At 44.4% G+C, this 17048-nt stretch overlaps 1 protein-coding gene and 1 pseudogene across 1 annotated transcript in view; one reads left to right on the top strand and one right to left on the bottom strand.

Annotated features, from left to right (window-relative positions):
• Catsperb (cation channel sperm associated auxiliary subunit beta) overlaps positions 1 to 17048 on the top strand; it is a 176294-nt gene that overhangs the window by 93666 nt on the left and 65580 nt on the right. The window contains exon 15 of the mRNA XM_057782160.1: positions 1056 to 1207. Within this exon, the coding sequence (XP_057638143.1) occupies positions 1056 to 1207 (152 nt within the window). The remainder of the gene's footprint in view (positions 1 to 1055; positions 1208 to 17048) is intronic.
• LOC130882922 (uncharacterized) lies at positions 13126 to 16019 on the bottom strand (annotated as a pseudogene).

The raw sequence follows: 17048 nt of genomic DNA, 5'->3' as shown, positions 1-17048 counted from the left end.
GCGGGACAGCCGTGGATGTGCCACACCTTCCTTTGCCTCCCAAGTGCTGGGTTTAAAGGGCTGCATGACCACGCCAAACCTTGTCATTTCCTTCTGAAGCTAATATTACAAAAATAAATAAAGACACAATAAACAATAACAAAAAGCCTACCAATTTATCTGATGAACTTAGACCAATAAAATTCTCAAAAATCCACTTGCAAGCTAAATTTAAGAACTCATCAAGAATATTGCTCACCATTATAGAGTTGGTTTTACTCCAGAGATTCTGTAATAGTTTGGTATATGTAAAGCTATAAATGTCATAAATCACATAAATGGACTCTGGCATAGAAATTACATGGTCAACAGACAAAAAAATTCTTTGAAAAGATCCAACATCTCTTCGTGTTTAAAGTCCTAAAAATCTCAAAATACAAGGAACGTAGTCCAATATTAAAGGGGTATTTGTAAAACACCCACAGGCAACATGTTAAAAAGATCATAGAATCCTATTCACAGTAGCCTTAAAAGATGACATCTGTTGAAATAAATTTAACAAAGGATGTGAAGGCTCTCTACAATGAAAATGAAAGCACTGAGGAATTAAGTAGAGAATAACACTAAAGAATGGAAAAGTCCAGCGCTCAAGAGCAATCTATATATTCCATACAATCACAATCAAATTCCAGTTCTATTCGCCACAGAAACAGAGAAAAAATTAATGATAGAGAAGCACAAGAGATCCTAGATAGACAGAAGCCTAATTTGATAGTTTTAGGAAGAGAAAGCACCACCAGGGAGAGTAAACACCTTCCTTCCACATCCCTTGATCAGACAACCCCTTCGTTTCTGTTCTGTCTGTCCACATTGGTGAACATGTTCTGTAATGAAGTGGAACCACAGAAGACTTTCGAAGGATGTAGCACAAAGCCGCATGTATTTTACTAATTTAGAAGTCTCAGAGCCCTACTCTCACCCTTAATTTAAACAAGCAAATTTTTACAGGTGCAATATAAAATTTCTTCTAGTTGTATTGTATCAATATCAAGAGAGTTCTGTTTGTTTCCTAACAGGAGCAACAAGATATACTCACAGTGGAGAATGTCTTGATAAAGTTTTCACGATGTACTATGATCACTTGGGATTCTTACACAAACTGACCCCAGGACGCTTTGATGCTGGTTCATCCTTTTCACGCTCTGGAGTTGTTAATATTTTTGGAAAGGTCAGTAACATGATGCATTGAGACTGTTTGCCTTGTTTTGAGAACAGATGTCCCATTCTCTGTGCTGGCTAATGAGACAGTGTTTTCCTTAATACAAACCTTTTTAATGTTTTAAAATTTTATATATATGTGAGTTCGAGGCCAGCTTGGTCTACAAGAGCTAGTTCCAGGACAGGAACCAAAAAGCTACGGAGAAACCCTGTCTCGAAAAATCCAAAAAAAAAAAAAAAAAAATCCAAAAAAAATTAAAAAAAAATTTTTTTTACATATACATATATAAATATATGTATAATTTTTTCTCTCTCTCTCTGTACATATAAGGGCAGGTGTTTGTGGAGGTTAGACATGCTGGGTCTACACTAAAGCTGGCATTCCAGGCAGCTGTGAGTCACCTGGCAGGACACCTGCAAACCAAACTCAGGTCCATTGCAAGAGCAAGTATGTGCTCTTAACAGCTGAGCCATATCTCCAGACCCATCAGGACAAACACTCTTTGCTAAAGGAAAACTTTTTTTTTTTTTCGGTTTTTCGAGACAGGGTTTCTCTGTGGTTTTGGAGCCTGTCCTGGAACTAGCTCTGTAGACCAGGCTGGTCTCGAACTCACAGAGATCCGCCTGCCTCTGCCTCCCGAGTGCTGGGATTAAATGCGTGCGCCACCACCGCCCGGCTAAACACCTCCAAAATCTTCTGGAAGCCCCACAGGTTTCCTCTTACAAGATTTCACTGAAGAACAACATGTCTATCACAGATCTGTTACAAACAACTCAGCTCCTGGTGGGGTTTATTTTTTAACCACACAATGTTGGCCTTGAAGATAAATGATTTTGACTTGTCCATGTTAAATAACCCTGCTCCCTAGTTTATTCCTTGTTAATGCCGACATAGAGCACAGTTTTTCTGCCCTTCACAGAAGATAATAGTTCCTTTTTTTTTTTTTTTTGAGGGGGGTTTCTGAGACAGGGTTTCTCTATGGCTTTGGAGCCTATCTTGGAACTGGATCTGTAGAGCAGTCTGGCCTCAAACTCACAGCTGCCTCTGCCTCCTGAGAGTTGGGGTGAAAGCCATGCGCCACCATTGCCTGGCTATAGATGCGTATTTTTATTAATTACAATGTATAATCTACTATTTATGGAAAGAGAGGGGGCATAGGTAGAAAATGATTACTCATCAAGAAAGCAGCCAAGAGTAAAATGTGTTTCAATGGAATTTGGTAAAATTGTCATTTTGCTAAAAAAAGTATAAAAAAGAATGGAAAGAATGGATCTCTTTATAGGTCAGCCCAGGCCTAGATATGTAACTCTGTGCCTAAGAGCCTTTGCTACCCTTCCAGAGGACCAGAATTTGGTATTCAGAACTGTTCAAGGAGGCGACTTGTTTTGTTCCCGGTTGCTCAGCCCCGAAATTAACACACAGATACTGTATTAATTAAACCACTGCTTGACCATTTAGCTCTAGCTTCTTATTTGCTAACTCTTACATCTTAATTTAACCCATCTTCATTAAGCTGTGCATCACCACGAGGTTGTGACCTACCAGCAAAATTTCAGCATGTCTGTCTCTGCCTTCTTTCTCTCAGCATTCAGTTTAGTTCTCCCCCCCCTCGCCTAGCTCTGTTCCCCTATAGCTCTCCTATAGGCCCAAAGCAATTTCTTTATTAACTAATGATAGTCACAGCATACAGAGGGGAATCCCACAACACAGAACCCACATATCGACTCAACCATCTATAACTATAGCTCCAGAATATCCAATACACATTTATTATCTCTAAAAGTAGTAAGAACATATATATGGCACATATATGTAAACTGTGCCGGTTGGGTTTTGTCAACTTGACACATATGCAGATACATCTGGGAAGAATAATGTCACTTGAGGAGTTGCTTACATCACACTGGCTCGGAACCTGATCTCTGAGGCATTTTCTTTGTTACTGGTTAATGTGGGCAGTCACAGCAAGAAGCACTCTTAGATGTCCTCTGCTTCATTACCTGCCTCCAGGTTCCCGACATATGTCCTTTCCCTAATTTTCCTTCCTTGTGGACTATAAACTATAATCTGAAATAAGCTGTTTCCTCCCCAAGTTGCTTATGGTCAGCACTAGAATGTAAACTAGCACACAAGCAAAGCTCTCATACACATATGGTAGAATAAATATAATATATATTAGTTAAGAGATCAGTCTATACACCTGGCCAAGGCTACAGGTAGACAGCAAGGTGTTATAACATCCTCTGTCTGAGACATACACACAAAGTAGAGAGGATTCCATGAGAGGGAGATGCCAACATATTCACTGAACCTGGGGTCTGGATTTATTTATTTATTTATTTATTATTTCTTCTGCCTTCTCCCCGCCACTGCCTCCCATTTCCCTCCCCCTCCCCCAATCAAGTCCCCCTCCCTCATCAGCCTGAAGAGCAGTCAGGGTTCCCTGCCATTTAGGAAGTCCAAGGACCTCCCACCTCCTTCCAGGTCTACTAGGGTGAGCATCCAAACTGCCTAGGCTCCCACAAAGCCAGTACGTGCAGTGGGATCAAAACCCAGTGCCATTGTTCTTGACTTCTCAGCAGTCCTCATTGTCCGCTATGTTAAGTGAGTCCAGTTTTATCCCATGCTTTTTCAGACCCAGTCCAGCTGGCCTTGGTGAGTTTCCAATAGAACAGCCCCATTATCTCAGTGTGTGGGTGCACCCCTCGCGGTCCTGAGTTCCTTGCTCATGTTCTCTCTCCTTCTGCTCCTGATTTGGACCTTGGGATTTCAGTCCGGTGCTCCAATGTGGGTCTCTGTTTCTGTCTCCATTCATCACCTGATGAAGGTTAATATCCAGGAAGATAACTATATGTTTTTCTTTGGGTTCACCATCTGATTTAACTTCTCTAGGATCACGATTTATAGGCTCAATGTCCTTTATTTATGGCTAGAAACCATTTATGAGTGTGTACAACCCATGTTCCTCTTTTTGGGTCTGGCTTACCTCACTCAGGATAGTGTTTTCTATTTCCGCCCATTTGCATGCAAAATTCAAGAAGTCATTGTTTTTTACTGCTGAGTAGTACTCTAATATGTATATATTCCATACTTTCTTCATCCATTCTTCCATTGAAGGGCATCTAGGTTGTTTCCAGGTTCTGGCTATTACAAACAATGCTGCTATGAACATAGTTCAGCATATACTTTTGTTGTATGATAGGGCATCTCTTGGGTATATTCCCAAGAGTGGTATTGCTGGGTCCAGGGGTAGGTTGATCCCGAATTTCCTGAGAAACTGCCACACTGCTTTCCAAAGTGGTTGCACAAGTTTGCATTCCCACCAGCAATGGATGAGTGTACCCCTTACTCCACAACCTCTCCAGCAAAGGCTATCCTTGGTGTTTTTGATTTTAGCCATTCTAACAGGTGTAAGATGGTATCTTAAAGTTGTCTTGATTTGCATTTCCCTGATCACTAAGGAAGTTGAGCATGACCTTAAGTGTCTTTTGGCCATTTGAATTTCTTCTGTTGAGAATTCTCTGTTCAGCTCAGTGCCCCATTTTATAATTGGGTTGATTAGTTTTTCACAGTCTAGTTTCTTGAGTTCTTTATATATTTTGGAGATCAGACCTTTGTCAGTTGTGGGGTTGGTGAAGATCTTCTCCCAGTCGGTGGGTTGCCTTTTTGTCTTAGTGACAGTGTCCTTTGCTTTACAGAAGCTTCTCAGTTTCAGGAGGTCCCATTTATTCAATGTTGTCCTTAATGTCTGTGCTGCTGGGGTTATACATAGGAAGTGGTCTCCTGTGCCCATGTGTTGAAGAGTACTTCCCACTTTCTCTTCTATCAGGTTTAGTGCATTTGGACTGATATTGAGGTCTTTAATCCATTTGGACTTGAGCTTTGTGCATGGTGATAGATATGGATCTATTTTCATTCTTCTACAGATTGACATCCAGTTTTGCCAGCACCATTTGTTGAAGATGCTCTCTTTTTTCCATTGAATACTTTTAGCTCCTTTATCAAAAATCAGGTGTTCATAGGTTTGTGGGTTAATATCCGGGTCTTCTAATCGATTCCATTGGTCGACTTCTCTGTTTTTAATGCCAATACCAAGCTGTTTTCAATACTGTAGCTCTGTAATAGAGTTTGAAGTCAGGGTTGGTAATGCCTCCAGAAGATCCTTTATTGTATAAGATTGTTTTGGCTATCCTGGGTTTTTTGTTTTTCTATATAAAGTTGATTATTGTCTTCTCCAGATCTGTGAAGAATTTTGATGGGATTTTGATGGGGATTTCATTGAATCTATAGATTGCTTTTGGTAGAATTGCCATTTTTACTATGTTGATCCTCCCAATCCAAGAGCAACGGAGATCTTCCCATTTTATGGTGTCCTCTTCAATTTCTTTCTTCAAAGACTTAAAGTTCTTGTCAAATAGATCTTTTACTTTTACCCCAAAATATTTTATGCTATTTGTGGCTTTCGTGAAAGGTGATACTTCTCTGATTTCCCTCTCTGCTTCCTTATCCTTAGTGTATAGGAAGGCAACTGATTTTTTTGAGTTGATCTTATATCCTGCCACATTACTAAAGGTGTTTATCAGCTGTAGGAGTTCTTTGGTAAAGTTTTTGGGGTCGCTTATGTATAATACTATCATATCATCTGCAAATAACGAAAGCTTAACTTCTTCCTTTCCAATTTGAATCCCTTTGATCCCCTTATGTTGTCTTATTGTTATTGCTAGAACTTCAAGCACTATATTGAAGAGGTATGGAGAGAGTGCACATCCTTGTCGTGTTCCTGATTTTAGGGGTATGGCTTTGAGTTTTTCTCCATTTAATTTAATGCTAGCTGTCGGCTTGCTGTAAATAGCTTTTATTATATTTAGGTATGACCCTTTTATCCCTAATCTCTACAAGACCTTTATCATAAAGGGGTGTTGAATTTTGTTGAATGCTTTTTCAGCATCTAATGAAATGATCATATGGTTTTTTTTCTTTCAGTTTATTTATATGATGGATTACATTGATAGATTTTCATATGTTGAACCAGCCCTGCATCCCTGGGATGAAGCCTACTTGATCATAATGGATAATTTTTCTAATGTGTTCTTGGATTCGGTTTGCCAGTATTTTATTGAGAATTTTTGCGTCAATGTTCATGAATGAGCTAGGCCTGTAATTCTCTTTCTTGGTTGGGTCTTTGTGTGATTTTGGTATCAGGGTAACTGTAGCTTCATAAAAGGAATTTGGCAATGACTCTTCTGTTTCTATACTGTGAAATACATTAAGGAGTATAGGTATTAGGTCTTCTTGGAAGTTCTGGTAGAATTCTGCATTGAAACCATCTGGTCCTGGGCTTTTTTTGGAAGGGAGATTTTTGATAACTGTTTCTAATTCTTTGTAACAATCAGGTTTATTTAGATTGTTTACCTGGTCTTGGTTTAACTTTGGTATATGGTATTTATCTTAAAAAATGTCCATTTCTTTAGCATTTTCCAGTTTTGTGGCATACAGGTTTTTGTAGAAAGATCTAATGATTCTCTGAATTTCCTCTGTGTCTGTGGTTATGTCCCCCTGTTCATTTCTGATCTTATTTATTTGTGTGTTCTCTCTCTGTCATTTAATTAGTTTGGATAGGGGTTTGTCGATCTTGTTGATTTTCTCCAAGAACCAACCTTTTGTTTCATTGATTCTTTGGACTGTTTTCTGTGTTTCTATTTTGTTGATTTCTGCCCTCAGTTTATTTCCAGTCTTCTACTCCTCCTGGGCGCATCTGCTTCTTTTTTTTCCTAGAATTCTCAGGTGTGCTGTTAAGTCTCCAATATATGCTTTCTCCGTTTTCTTTAAGTGGGCACTTAATGGTATGAACTTTCCTCTTAGCACTGCTTTCATCGTGTCCCATAGGTTTGAGTATGTTGTCTCTTTATTTTCATTAAGTTCAAGGAAGACTTTAATTTCTTTCTTAATTTCTTCCTTGACCCAGGTGTGGTTCAGTAGTTGACTGTTCAGTTTCCATGAGTTTGTCGGCTTTCTGGGGGTAGCGTTGTTGTAGCCTTCTAACTTTAATCCATGGTGATCTGATAAGACACAGGTGGACACTGATTTTTTTTGTATCTGTGGAGGTTTCCATTGTTACCGAGTATGTGGTCAATTTTCGAGAAGGTTCCATGAGCTGCAGAGAAGAAGGTGTATTCTTTCCTATTTGTGTGGAGTGTTCTATAGATGTCTGTTAAGTCCATTTGCTTCATTACTTCCAATAATTCTCTTAATTCTCTATTAGGTTTTTGTCTGATTGACCTGTTCATTGGTGAGAGAGGTGCGTTGAAGTCTGCTACTACTAGTGTGTGTGGTTTGATGTCTGCCTTGAATTCTAGTAATATTTCTTTTACATAAGTGGGTGCTTTTATATTAGGGGCATAGATATTCAAGACTGAGACTTCATCCTGATGAATTGTTCCTGTTATGAGTATAAAGTGTCCATCTCAATCTCTTTTGATTGATTTTAGTTTGAAGTCAGTTTTGTTAGAAATTAGTATGGTCACACCTGCTTTTTTTTTTAGGACCATTTGCTTGAAAAACCTTTTCCCAGCCCTTTACTCTGAGTAGATGCCTGTCTTTGTGGTTTAGATGTGTTTCTTGTAAACAGCAGAATGTTGGATCCTGTTTTCATACCCGATCTCTTAGCCTGTGCCTTTTTATAGGTGAATTGAGACCATCAATATTAATTGATATTAATGACCAGTGGTTGTTTACTCTGGTTATTCTTATTGTTTTTGGTAGCAGAGTTTGTGTGTCTCCATTTTTTGAGTTGTGCTGGTGAAGGGTCGCTAGATGCCTGAGTTATTGTAGGCAGTGTTGGCAATGTTGGGTTCCTTGGGTTGTGATTTTCCTTCTATTACTTTCTGTAGGACTGGATTTGTGTCTACATATTGTTTAATTTTGTTCTTATCCTGGAATGTCTTATTTTCCCCATTGATAGTGAACGATAGCTTGGTTGGGTATAGTAGTTTGGGCTTTCATCCGTGGTCTCTTAGTTTCTGCAGTACCTCTGTCCAGGACCTTCTGGCTTTCATGGTTTCCATAGAGAAATCAGGTGTAAGTCTGATCGGTTTACCTTTATAGGTTACTTGACCTTTTTCCTTTGCAGCTCTTAATATTCTTTCTTTAATCTGTATATTTTGTGTTTTGACTATTATATGGCGAGGGCATTTTTTTTGATCCAGTCTATTTGGTGTTCTGTATGCTTCTTTAATATTCAAAGGAATATCTTTCTTTATGTTGGGAAAGTTTTCTTCCATAATTTTGTTAAAAATATTTTCTGGGCCTTTGAGCTGTGACTCTTTTCTTTCTTCTATCCCTATTATTCTTAGGTTTGGTCTTTTTATTGTGTCCCATATTTCCTGAGTGTTTTGTGATGAGAGTTTGTTGGCTTTGCTGTTTTCTTTGGTCAGTGCATTTATTTTCTCTATGGTGTCCTCAGAATCTGAGATTCTTTCTTCTATCTCTTGTATTCTATTGATTATGCTTGTTTCTGTAGTCTCTGCTCGTTGACACAGATTTTCCATATCCAGTTGGTCCTCAGTTTGTGTTTTCTTCCTTGCTTCCATTTCAGTTTTCAATTCTTGAACTGTTTCCATTACCTGTTTGATCATTTTTTTTTTGGTTTCCCAGGGTATCATTTACGTATTTACTCATTTCTTCAAACTTTTTGTTATACTTCTCATCCATTTCTATAAGAGCATTTTTTACATGTTGTTTAAGGGACTCTATTGCTTTCATAAAGTCGATTTTTTCCACTTCTTCTGTGTTAGGGTGTTCAAGTCCTTCTGTTGTAAGATCATTGGGTTCTGGTGTTTTCATGTTGTTTTTCAGATTGTTGGGTGAATTCTTGCCTTGGCTCCTGCCCATCTCCTCCTATCAGTGCTATCTAATGGGTCTTTTAAAACAGGATCAGGTTTCCCTGCTGGCCAGGGGCCCCACTTACAAAATGTCCTTGCTCCATTTCCTGGCTCCCGCCAACGGGTCAAGATCCCTCTCACCACTCAGAAGGGTCTTCAGGGACAGTACCAGGCTCTCCGATCACCAGGGACCTTGCCAACAAAAGACCTACCACTCTGCAGGGCAGCCACCAAAACAAAGAAACTCCTGCTGCCCTCTGCCCCGCACACCCGACCCAGCGCCCAAACAGGCTGAACTGGGTGATGCTGTGGCCCAGTGGAAGGGAGGAAGAAGGAAGGAGGCCCCTGGGTGCAAGCTGGCATGGGCCAGGGAGAGAGAGGTCATAGCAGAGGAGGAGCAGCCCCAGCAGAGGGGAGCAGCCCTCGCAGACTGACCGGGGAGTCAAGGGGGTCGGGAATGCCCCCGCTCCATTTCCTGGGTTCCACCGTGGGCAAAGAACACTTTCCCCACTCAGGAGGGTCTTCAGGGACAGGACCAGGCTCCCCGTTCGCCAGGGGACCTCGCCAATAAAAGGCCTACCACTCTGCAGGCCAGCCCGCCAAAAACCTGAAAGACCCCCGGTAGGGACCTTCCCTCAGGTGGAGACCCCGGACCCACAGACCAGGCCGAGACCACGAGTCGGATGCAAACTGCAAGAGGTTTATTAGGTAGACACAGGTACCTGCGGGCGGCAAAGTCTTTCGGAGGACTTGCGCGCCTGTAGACTGGGAGGAGGACTTTTTATAGGAAAGAGGGCAGCAAAAAGCAATTTACAGAAGCAGAAGCGTGGTTATCAGAATGAGGCGGGGGGGGGTGGCATGAATGGTTTTCCTCTCCCAGCATGGATGTCTGGCAGCAGACATCCTGCTCTTATCTTATAGGTATCCTACTTTGAAGTCATCCTGCTTTGTAGATGTCCTATCTTATAGATATCCTGTTTTCCTCTCACGAGAGCAGGCTAGCTGCTGATCCTGAGAATCTTTCAAGCAAACAGGACGTTCTCCCGGGGAGCCTGCTAGCTGCGGGTTCTGAGGAGGGGGTCTGTAGGGTCTTTCATTCCCCCCTTTTCTTTTATCACAGAGTTAAATCTTTTACTCTAAGCAGTTAGGGAACCTCGGTTTCTTGTTGTTGTACCATATGATACTGATGGGTCAGCACTAGGGCCTGAATAACTGACAGCCTGTCTTTCATAAACTGGACCAAGCGGTTTAAGATGCAGGGCCCAAACAGGAGTATCAGAAGGAGGACAATCAATCAAGGGACCCATCAGAGGAGACAATAGAGTCATAAACCAGGGAGACTTATTAAACCACCCTTCGAACCATCCCTGTTGTGATTCGAGCAGCTTTTGTGTCTGTCTTTACCTCTCTCTAAGCTTTGTCATAGTGTGGTTCGCATAGAAACAACATTCCTCTTTGAGTGCTGAGCATAACCCTCCCTCTTGTAAAAACAACATGTCTAGCCCCCTCCTGTTTTGTAGGGCTACCTCTGAGAGGGGGGGTTAATGACTCTTCAAGTGCGCTAACCGATTCTTCCAGTGCCTTGATATCAGTATGCATGGCTGCCTGAAGTTGTCTAAATTGGCTGGTCTCCATAATCTACCTCCTGGGGTGGCGTCCTGGACATTGGTAGCGGTAGCGATATCATAGCAAGGGCCACAAGCTTTTCCCCCGCAAGTCCAGGGTCCCCTTCCCGAGTACCCAGGCGTGGTTCCTCGTCTGAGCGTGATTAGATCCCAGATGGAGGAGGGTTTCCAGTAAGCCTCCCCCGTCGTTTCACAACCCCATTGGGCACAGTAACCGTCCCCCGGCCCTCCATGTCCCTTTTGTGTGTTTTGTCCTGGACAAACATAGAAGTCTTTGTTCCTGGTCCCATGTCGTCCCCCTCCACCCCCCGGGTGATGGCAGTCATATCCCGGGAATGTCGCCATCCCCAGTCTTAGTAGGGCCCATATAATGATCCAAGGGCCCCACGGGTAAGCCTTATCTTTAAGGGGTTTTGAGTGCGTTGGGCTCTCCATGCTGGGGTTGCGGCGGGCTCCATTTTGTCAGCTGTATGGGCGGCCTTAACGTGTGAGGCGTGGATCCAGGCTGTGATGCCGTCAACCTTTAGTGCCATTGGGGGTCAGAAGGACAGTGTAAGGGCCTTTCCACCGAGGTTCCAAGTTTTAGGTCTGGTGTCTGCGGACACAAACAGTATCTCCTATCTGGAAGGGATGCGGTTCCACCGGCTGGTTCAGTTGGTCTTGGTAAGCAGCGGCGAGTGGCCTCCAAACCTCTCTCTGCACAATCTGTAGACACCTGTAAATGAGCCTCCAGAGAAGGACTGTTAGCAAAATCGGCAATGTTTGAATTAAAGAAATTTATAAATGGGGAGGAGCCCCATATAGGATTTCAAAAGGAGTCAGTCCATGAGGCCCCAGGGTGTTGTGGGCCCTGTACAGGGCCAGTGGTAAGAGGAGCACCCAGTCTCTAGTGCCAGTTGCAAGCGTTAATTTGGATAAGGTCTCCTTAATTGTTCTATTCATGCATTCTACCTGTCCTGAACTTTGGGGTCTATACGCACAATGTAATTTCCATTCGACCCCTAGGAGTTTGGCCACCTACTGACTTACCTGGGAGACGAAGGCGGGCCCATTATCGGTGCCAAGACTTGAGGCATTCCGTACCTGGGAAATATTTCTTCCAAGAGCTTTTTGGTCACCACCTTTGAGGTTTCGTTTTTGGTGGGAAAGGCTTCTACCCATCCTGAAAAAGTGTCTATGAACACCAGGAGGTATCTGTACCCCTAGAGACCTGGCTTAACCTCTGTAAAGTCGATCTCCCAATGTACTCCGGGACAATGTCTCCGTGCCCGAACTCCTGGACCAAGCTTGATTCTGCCTGCATTTACCTGAGCGCAGGCTTGGCATTCATCAGTCACTTTTTGCAGGGCTCCGTCCCTGTTCAGGAGGTATTGGCCTGACTCCTGTCTGTCCAACAAGGTTTTCATCTTCTTTGGCCCCAAATGAGTCAATTTATGCAAGTAGTCTATTATTTTATAAGTATGTTTTGTTGGCATACCAATCTTTTCCTTGAAAACCCAATGTTGCTTTTCGGGGTCATATGTGGCCCCCATTTTCTTTAGGAGATCAATGTCCTCTTTACTATAGGGTAGCGAACTGGAGGCTTGGGCCTCTTCCGGGTTCGTCAAGGGGAGAGCTTGGGAGGTCTTGGTTGATTTTATAGCAATCTCTCAAGCAGCGTTATCTGCCAGCCTATTTCCCTTTTCCTCAGGGCTATGGCCTTTTTGATGCCCAGGGCAGTGCATAATACTTAATTTTGGGGGCAAAAATAAGGCTTTCAGGAGTGCCAGTATCTCAAGTTTGTTTTTAATTTCCTTTCCTTCTGAGGTCAGCAGCCCTCGTCTTCAATAAATTTCCCCATGTATGTGAGCCATGGCGAATGCATATCGGCTATCCGTATAAACATTCAGTCTCTTACCTTCTGCCATCCGGAGTGCCTAGGTCAGAGCGATGAGTTCAGCCCTCTGGGCGGAGGTGCCTGCTGGTAAGGCTTCTGCCCAAACTACCTCAGTCTCTGTTGTCATTACTGCCCCCGCCTTTCGTTTCCCATTTGCCAGGAAACTGCTGCCATCCGTATACCAAGTATAGTCAGCATCTCGGAGGGGTTGATTCGTCAGGTCCGGTCTGGTCCCGTGTGTTTCTGCGAGGATCTGGAGGCAGTCGTGGTGTTCCGGGTCCTCAGGCAGGGGGAGCAAGGTCGCGGGATTAAGAGCGACCACAGGTCCGAATTGCACCCGGTCCGCATTCAGGAGCAGGGCTTGGTAGTAAGTCATGCTGGCATTGGAGAGCCAGCGGTCTGGAGGCTGCTTGACCAAGGCTTCCACCGCATGGGGTGCCAGGATAGTCAGTGGCTGGCCCAGGGTTAGTTTACCCGCGTCTTTAGTGAGGACTGCAATAGCTGCTACCATTCGCAGACAGGGCGGCCACCCTGGAGAAACTGGGTTGAGTTTCTTTGAGAGATAAGCTACAGGACGCCTCCAAGGGCCCAGTTTTTGAGTTAGGACCCCTTTGACGTAACCCTGTCTCTCATCCACGAACAAGTCAAAGGGTTTGGTGATGTCAGGGAGGCCTAAAGCAGGGGAGGCTGGTAAGGCTTTCTTAATGTTTTTGAAAGCCCTCTGCTGTTCCTCTCCCCAATCAAACATTGTCCCTTGTTTAGTTAGAGGATACAAGGGTGCAGCCATCTCGGCAAACCCTGGGATCCAGAGGCGGCAGAATCCCGCTGTTCCCAGAAACTCTCGCAGCTGGCGGGGGTTCCGGGGGGCAGGGATGTTAGTGATAGTCTGTTTGCTCACCTCGGTCAGCCATCTCTGTCCATCTTTTAATTGATAACCTAGGTAAATGACTTGCTTCTGGCACATCTGAGCCTTCCTGGCTGATACCCGATATCCTAATTGTCCCAATGTCTGTAGGAGGGACTTTGTGCCCTCCTGACATTCTTTCTCTGAAGCGGCGCCAGAAGGAGGTCATCAACGTATTGGAGCAATGTCAGGGTGGGGTACTGGACCCGAAAGTCGCCAGGTCCCGGTGCAGAGCCTCATCAAAGAGGGTCGGGCTGTTCTTGAATCCCTGGGGGAGCCTAGTCCAGGTCAATTGACCCAAAAGACCAAGATCTGGGTCCTTCCATTCAAAGGCAAAAAGGGGCTGGCTCTCCGGATGCAGCCGCAAGCAGAAGAAGGCATCCTTTAAGTCTAATATGGTATACCAAACGTGGGATGGTGGCAGAGTGCTCAATAAGTTATAGGGGTTGGGGACCATGGGGTGCATGTCCTTCACCCTTTTGTTGACCTCCCTCAAATCCTGCCCTGGCCGGTAGTCCCCAGTCCCTGGTTTCTTTACTGGTAAAAGGGGGGTATTCCATGGTGACCGGCAGGGGATGAGAATGCCCTGGTCCAAGAGCCTCTTTTTTTGCAATAAGCACATTGGTCCCTGTCCATTTTGGCCCCCTTCCTTTCTCCCAGCCTACCTCCCTCTCTTTCTTGTCCTTGAACTACAGTGGCCAGCAGCCTGCTTAATTCTTTATTCTGTTTCATGTCTCTTTCCTCATTTATTGGTTGCTCCTCTGAATATACTTGTAAATTCTCCTTTCCTTCTCTCTTTCTTTGCCTCTTCAGCAGATCCTGTATTGTATACCCCTGCAGACCTTCCAGCCTTTGTAATTTACTTCTGATATCCGGACTGGACTGCCAAATAAAGGATATTGAAACACTAATGGCCTGCCCCGGTTCCCCGGGTCATAGGGAGTATACATTCTGTATGCTTCCTTAAACCTCTCTAAAAAGGCAGAGGGAGTTTTCTCATTCCCTTGTATCACTTGCTTTACCTGAGCCACATTAGTGGGGCGGCATGCTGCCCCTCGGAGACCCGCTATAAGCAGCTGGCGATAGAGGCGTAGGTGTCCCTTACCTGCAGCTGTGGTGAAGTCCCAATCAGGTCGCGTCAGAGGGAAGGCCTCGTCAATTTCGTTAGGCAAAAGGGTTGGGTGACCGTTGTCGCCTGGAACGTTTCTCCGAGCCTCCAAAAAGACTCTTTGCTCTTCCTCTGAGGTCAGCAGGGCTTGCAAGAGTTGCTGGCAATCATCCCAGGTGGGCTGGTGGGTGACTAAAATAGACTCGATTAGATTAGTCAGCGCCACTGGGTTTTTGGAAAAGGAAGGGTTATGCTGTTTCCAGTTATAGAGATCAGAAGCTGAGAATGGCCAGTACTGTTGCTGCCCATTCGGACCCTCTCGGAGGGGAAGGGCGTGGGAGGTGGAATCAGGCGGCGGCTCGCATCTGTCCCTCTGTTGGCCAGCCATAGGTGAGAGGGCCGGGGATTCTTGTGGGGGCCCCTCGGCCATCGCCGCTTCAGGTCCCTCTGGGCTATCTGATCCTGCATATGGAGGAGGCTCAACATTTTACAGGGTGTGTCAAACTTTTCCAACTTCTATAAGCAGTTACAAATATCATCAGGTCAATTCCAGTAAGAGTACAATGACAGACATTGTTGTTACTAAATACCATCAGTTCCAGTCTCTGAGAAACAGTTAAAACCCCAATTTTCCCCCCTTCTTAAGTGAAGAGGGGTTGTTAACGATTGTCCCATGGTACCAGATTTAGACTCGAGCACAAACAGATATACAAAAACAAAGAACATATTTAAACACAAAAATCCAACAATCAGACACAAACAATATGGACGCTCAGCACGGCTTTGGCGCAAAACCGAAAGCAAAACTTCAGACGGAGACTGTGAAAAATCAGGCTCCGGCCACCTTTGGAATGTGGCCCGTCAGATGAGCACCGAAAAGGCTCCAGATTCAGACCCAAGTCAGCAAAGCAAGACTTTGGGATACAGATTGAGCTCCGGAAAAAGCTGCCACCTAATTCAGGGCTCCAGACACCCTTGGAACGTCTTCCAGGGCTGCGGGGTGGAAGTCCGAGCTCGTCAGCTCCTTCCTGGGCCCGCCAGATACAGAGCACCCAGATCTGAGTGTACAGAGTTAACAAAGCACAGAAACGACGCAGACACAGACTAACAAATCGGTGCTGGCCAGCTTACCTCCCGATGGTGGGTCGGTGGTCCCTGGGTGGGGGCCTTCAATTCCCGGCCAACGCACCAAATGAAAGACCCCCGGTAGGGACCTTCCCTCAGGTGGAGACCCCGGACCCACAGACCAGGCCGAGACCACGAGTCGGATGCAAACTGCAAGAGGTTTATTAGGTAGACACAGGTACCTGCGGGCGGCAAAGTCTTTCGGAGGACTTGCGCGCCTGTAGACTGGGAGGAGGACTTTTTATAGGAAAGAGGGCAGCAAAAAGCAATTTACAGAAGCAGAAGCGTGGTTATCAGAATGAGGCGGGGGGGGGGGGTGGCATGAATGGTTTTCCTCTCCCAGCATGGATGTCTGGCAGCAGACATCCTGCTCTTATCTTATAGGTATCCTACTTTGAAGTCATCCTGCTTTGTAGATGTCCTATCTTATAGATATCCTGTTTTCCTCTCACGAGAGCAGGCTAGCTGCTGATCCTGAGAATCTTTCAAGCAAACAGGACGTTCTCCCGGGGAGCCTGCTAGCTGCGGGTTCTGAGGAGGGGGTCTGTAGGGTCTTTCAAACCTACTTGATTTAATTGTAGTGGGGTGATCTGCTCTCAATGTGGGCTTCACTGTTTTATGCTTGGACCATCCCGCAATCGCCGTGTCTGTGCACTGGCCTCTCCGCCGCGTCTGCGCGCCAGTCTGGTCTGGCCTCTCCATCGCATCTGCATGCCGGTCTCCTGGGGTCTCGATTCTGCAAATGTACAAAGTAGAAGATATGAGAAGTCTGCTAGACATAACCAAAAAAAAGCAGCTGTGTCAAAATTTCACTAACATCATAGTTTTTTAGAAATTAGCTTAGTTCCCTTCAGTGAAAGTTGAAATTGTTATGATGGAAAAACTCTAGGAATTCTTATACTCAGGACAAATTTGAAGAACTCTGATTCAACAACTTTATATCTTTCTCTCTACCTATACATGCATCCTCTCTGGAAAAGAGTAATCAGTAGTTCTTAGTATGTGTCAGGCACTGCTGTGAATGTTTCATCTTCACAACTGTTTGTCCTCAGTTACTTAGGAGGAAATCAAGGAACACAGAGAGTAAATAACTACCCAAACTATGTGGGGGTAATAAAAACAGATTTTCACTGAGGCAATTGATTCAGGATCTGTCCTTTTAGCCACACTATTTCCCTATCTCTTTCATTCTTGGTGAGAACCCAAAATTCAAACACTGGGAGGAAAACGTGACAGAAAATGTTTGTTGGAGGCAGTACTTGATAGATATAACCTAAAACAGACTGCAGTATCTACGAGCCCAACACACACAGATGCATGAACTCAGGCAAG

The sequence above is a fragment of the Chionomys nivalis genome, chromosome 10 (assembly GCF_950005125.1).
Source record: "Chionomys nivalis chromosome 10, mChiNiv1.1, whole genome shotgun sequence".
Classification (NCBI taxonomy): Eukaryota; Metazoa; Chordata; class Mammalia; order Rodentia; family Cricetidae; genus Chionomys; species Chionomys nivalis.
This window is presented reverse-complemented; position numbering and strand designations above follow the sequence as displayed.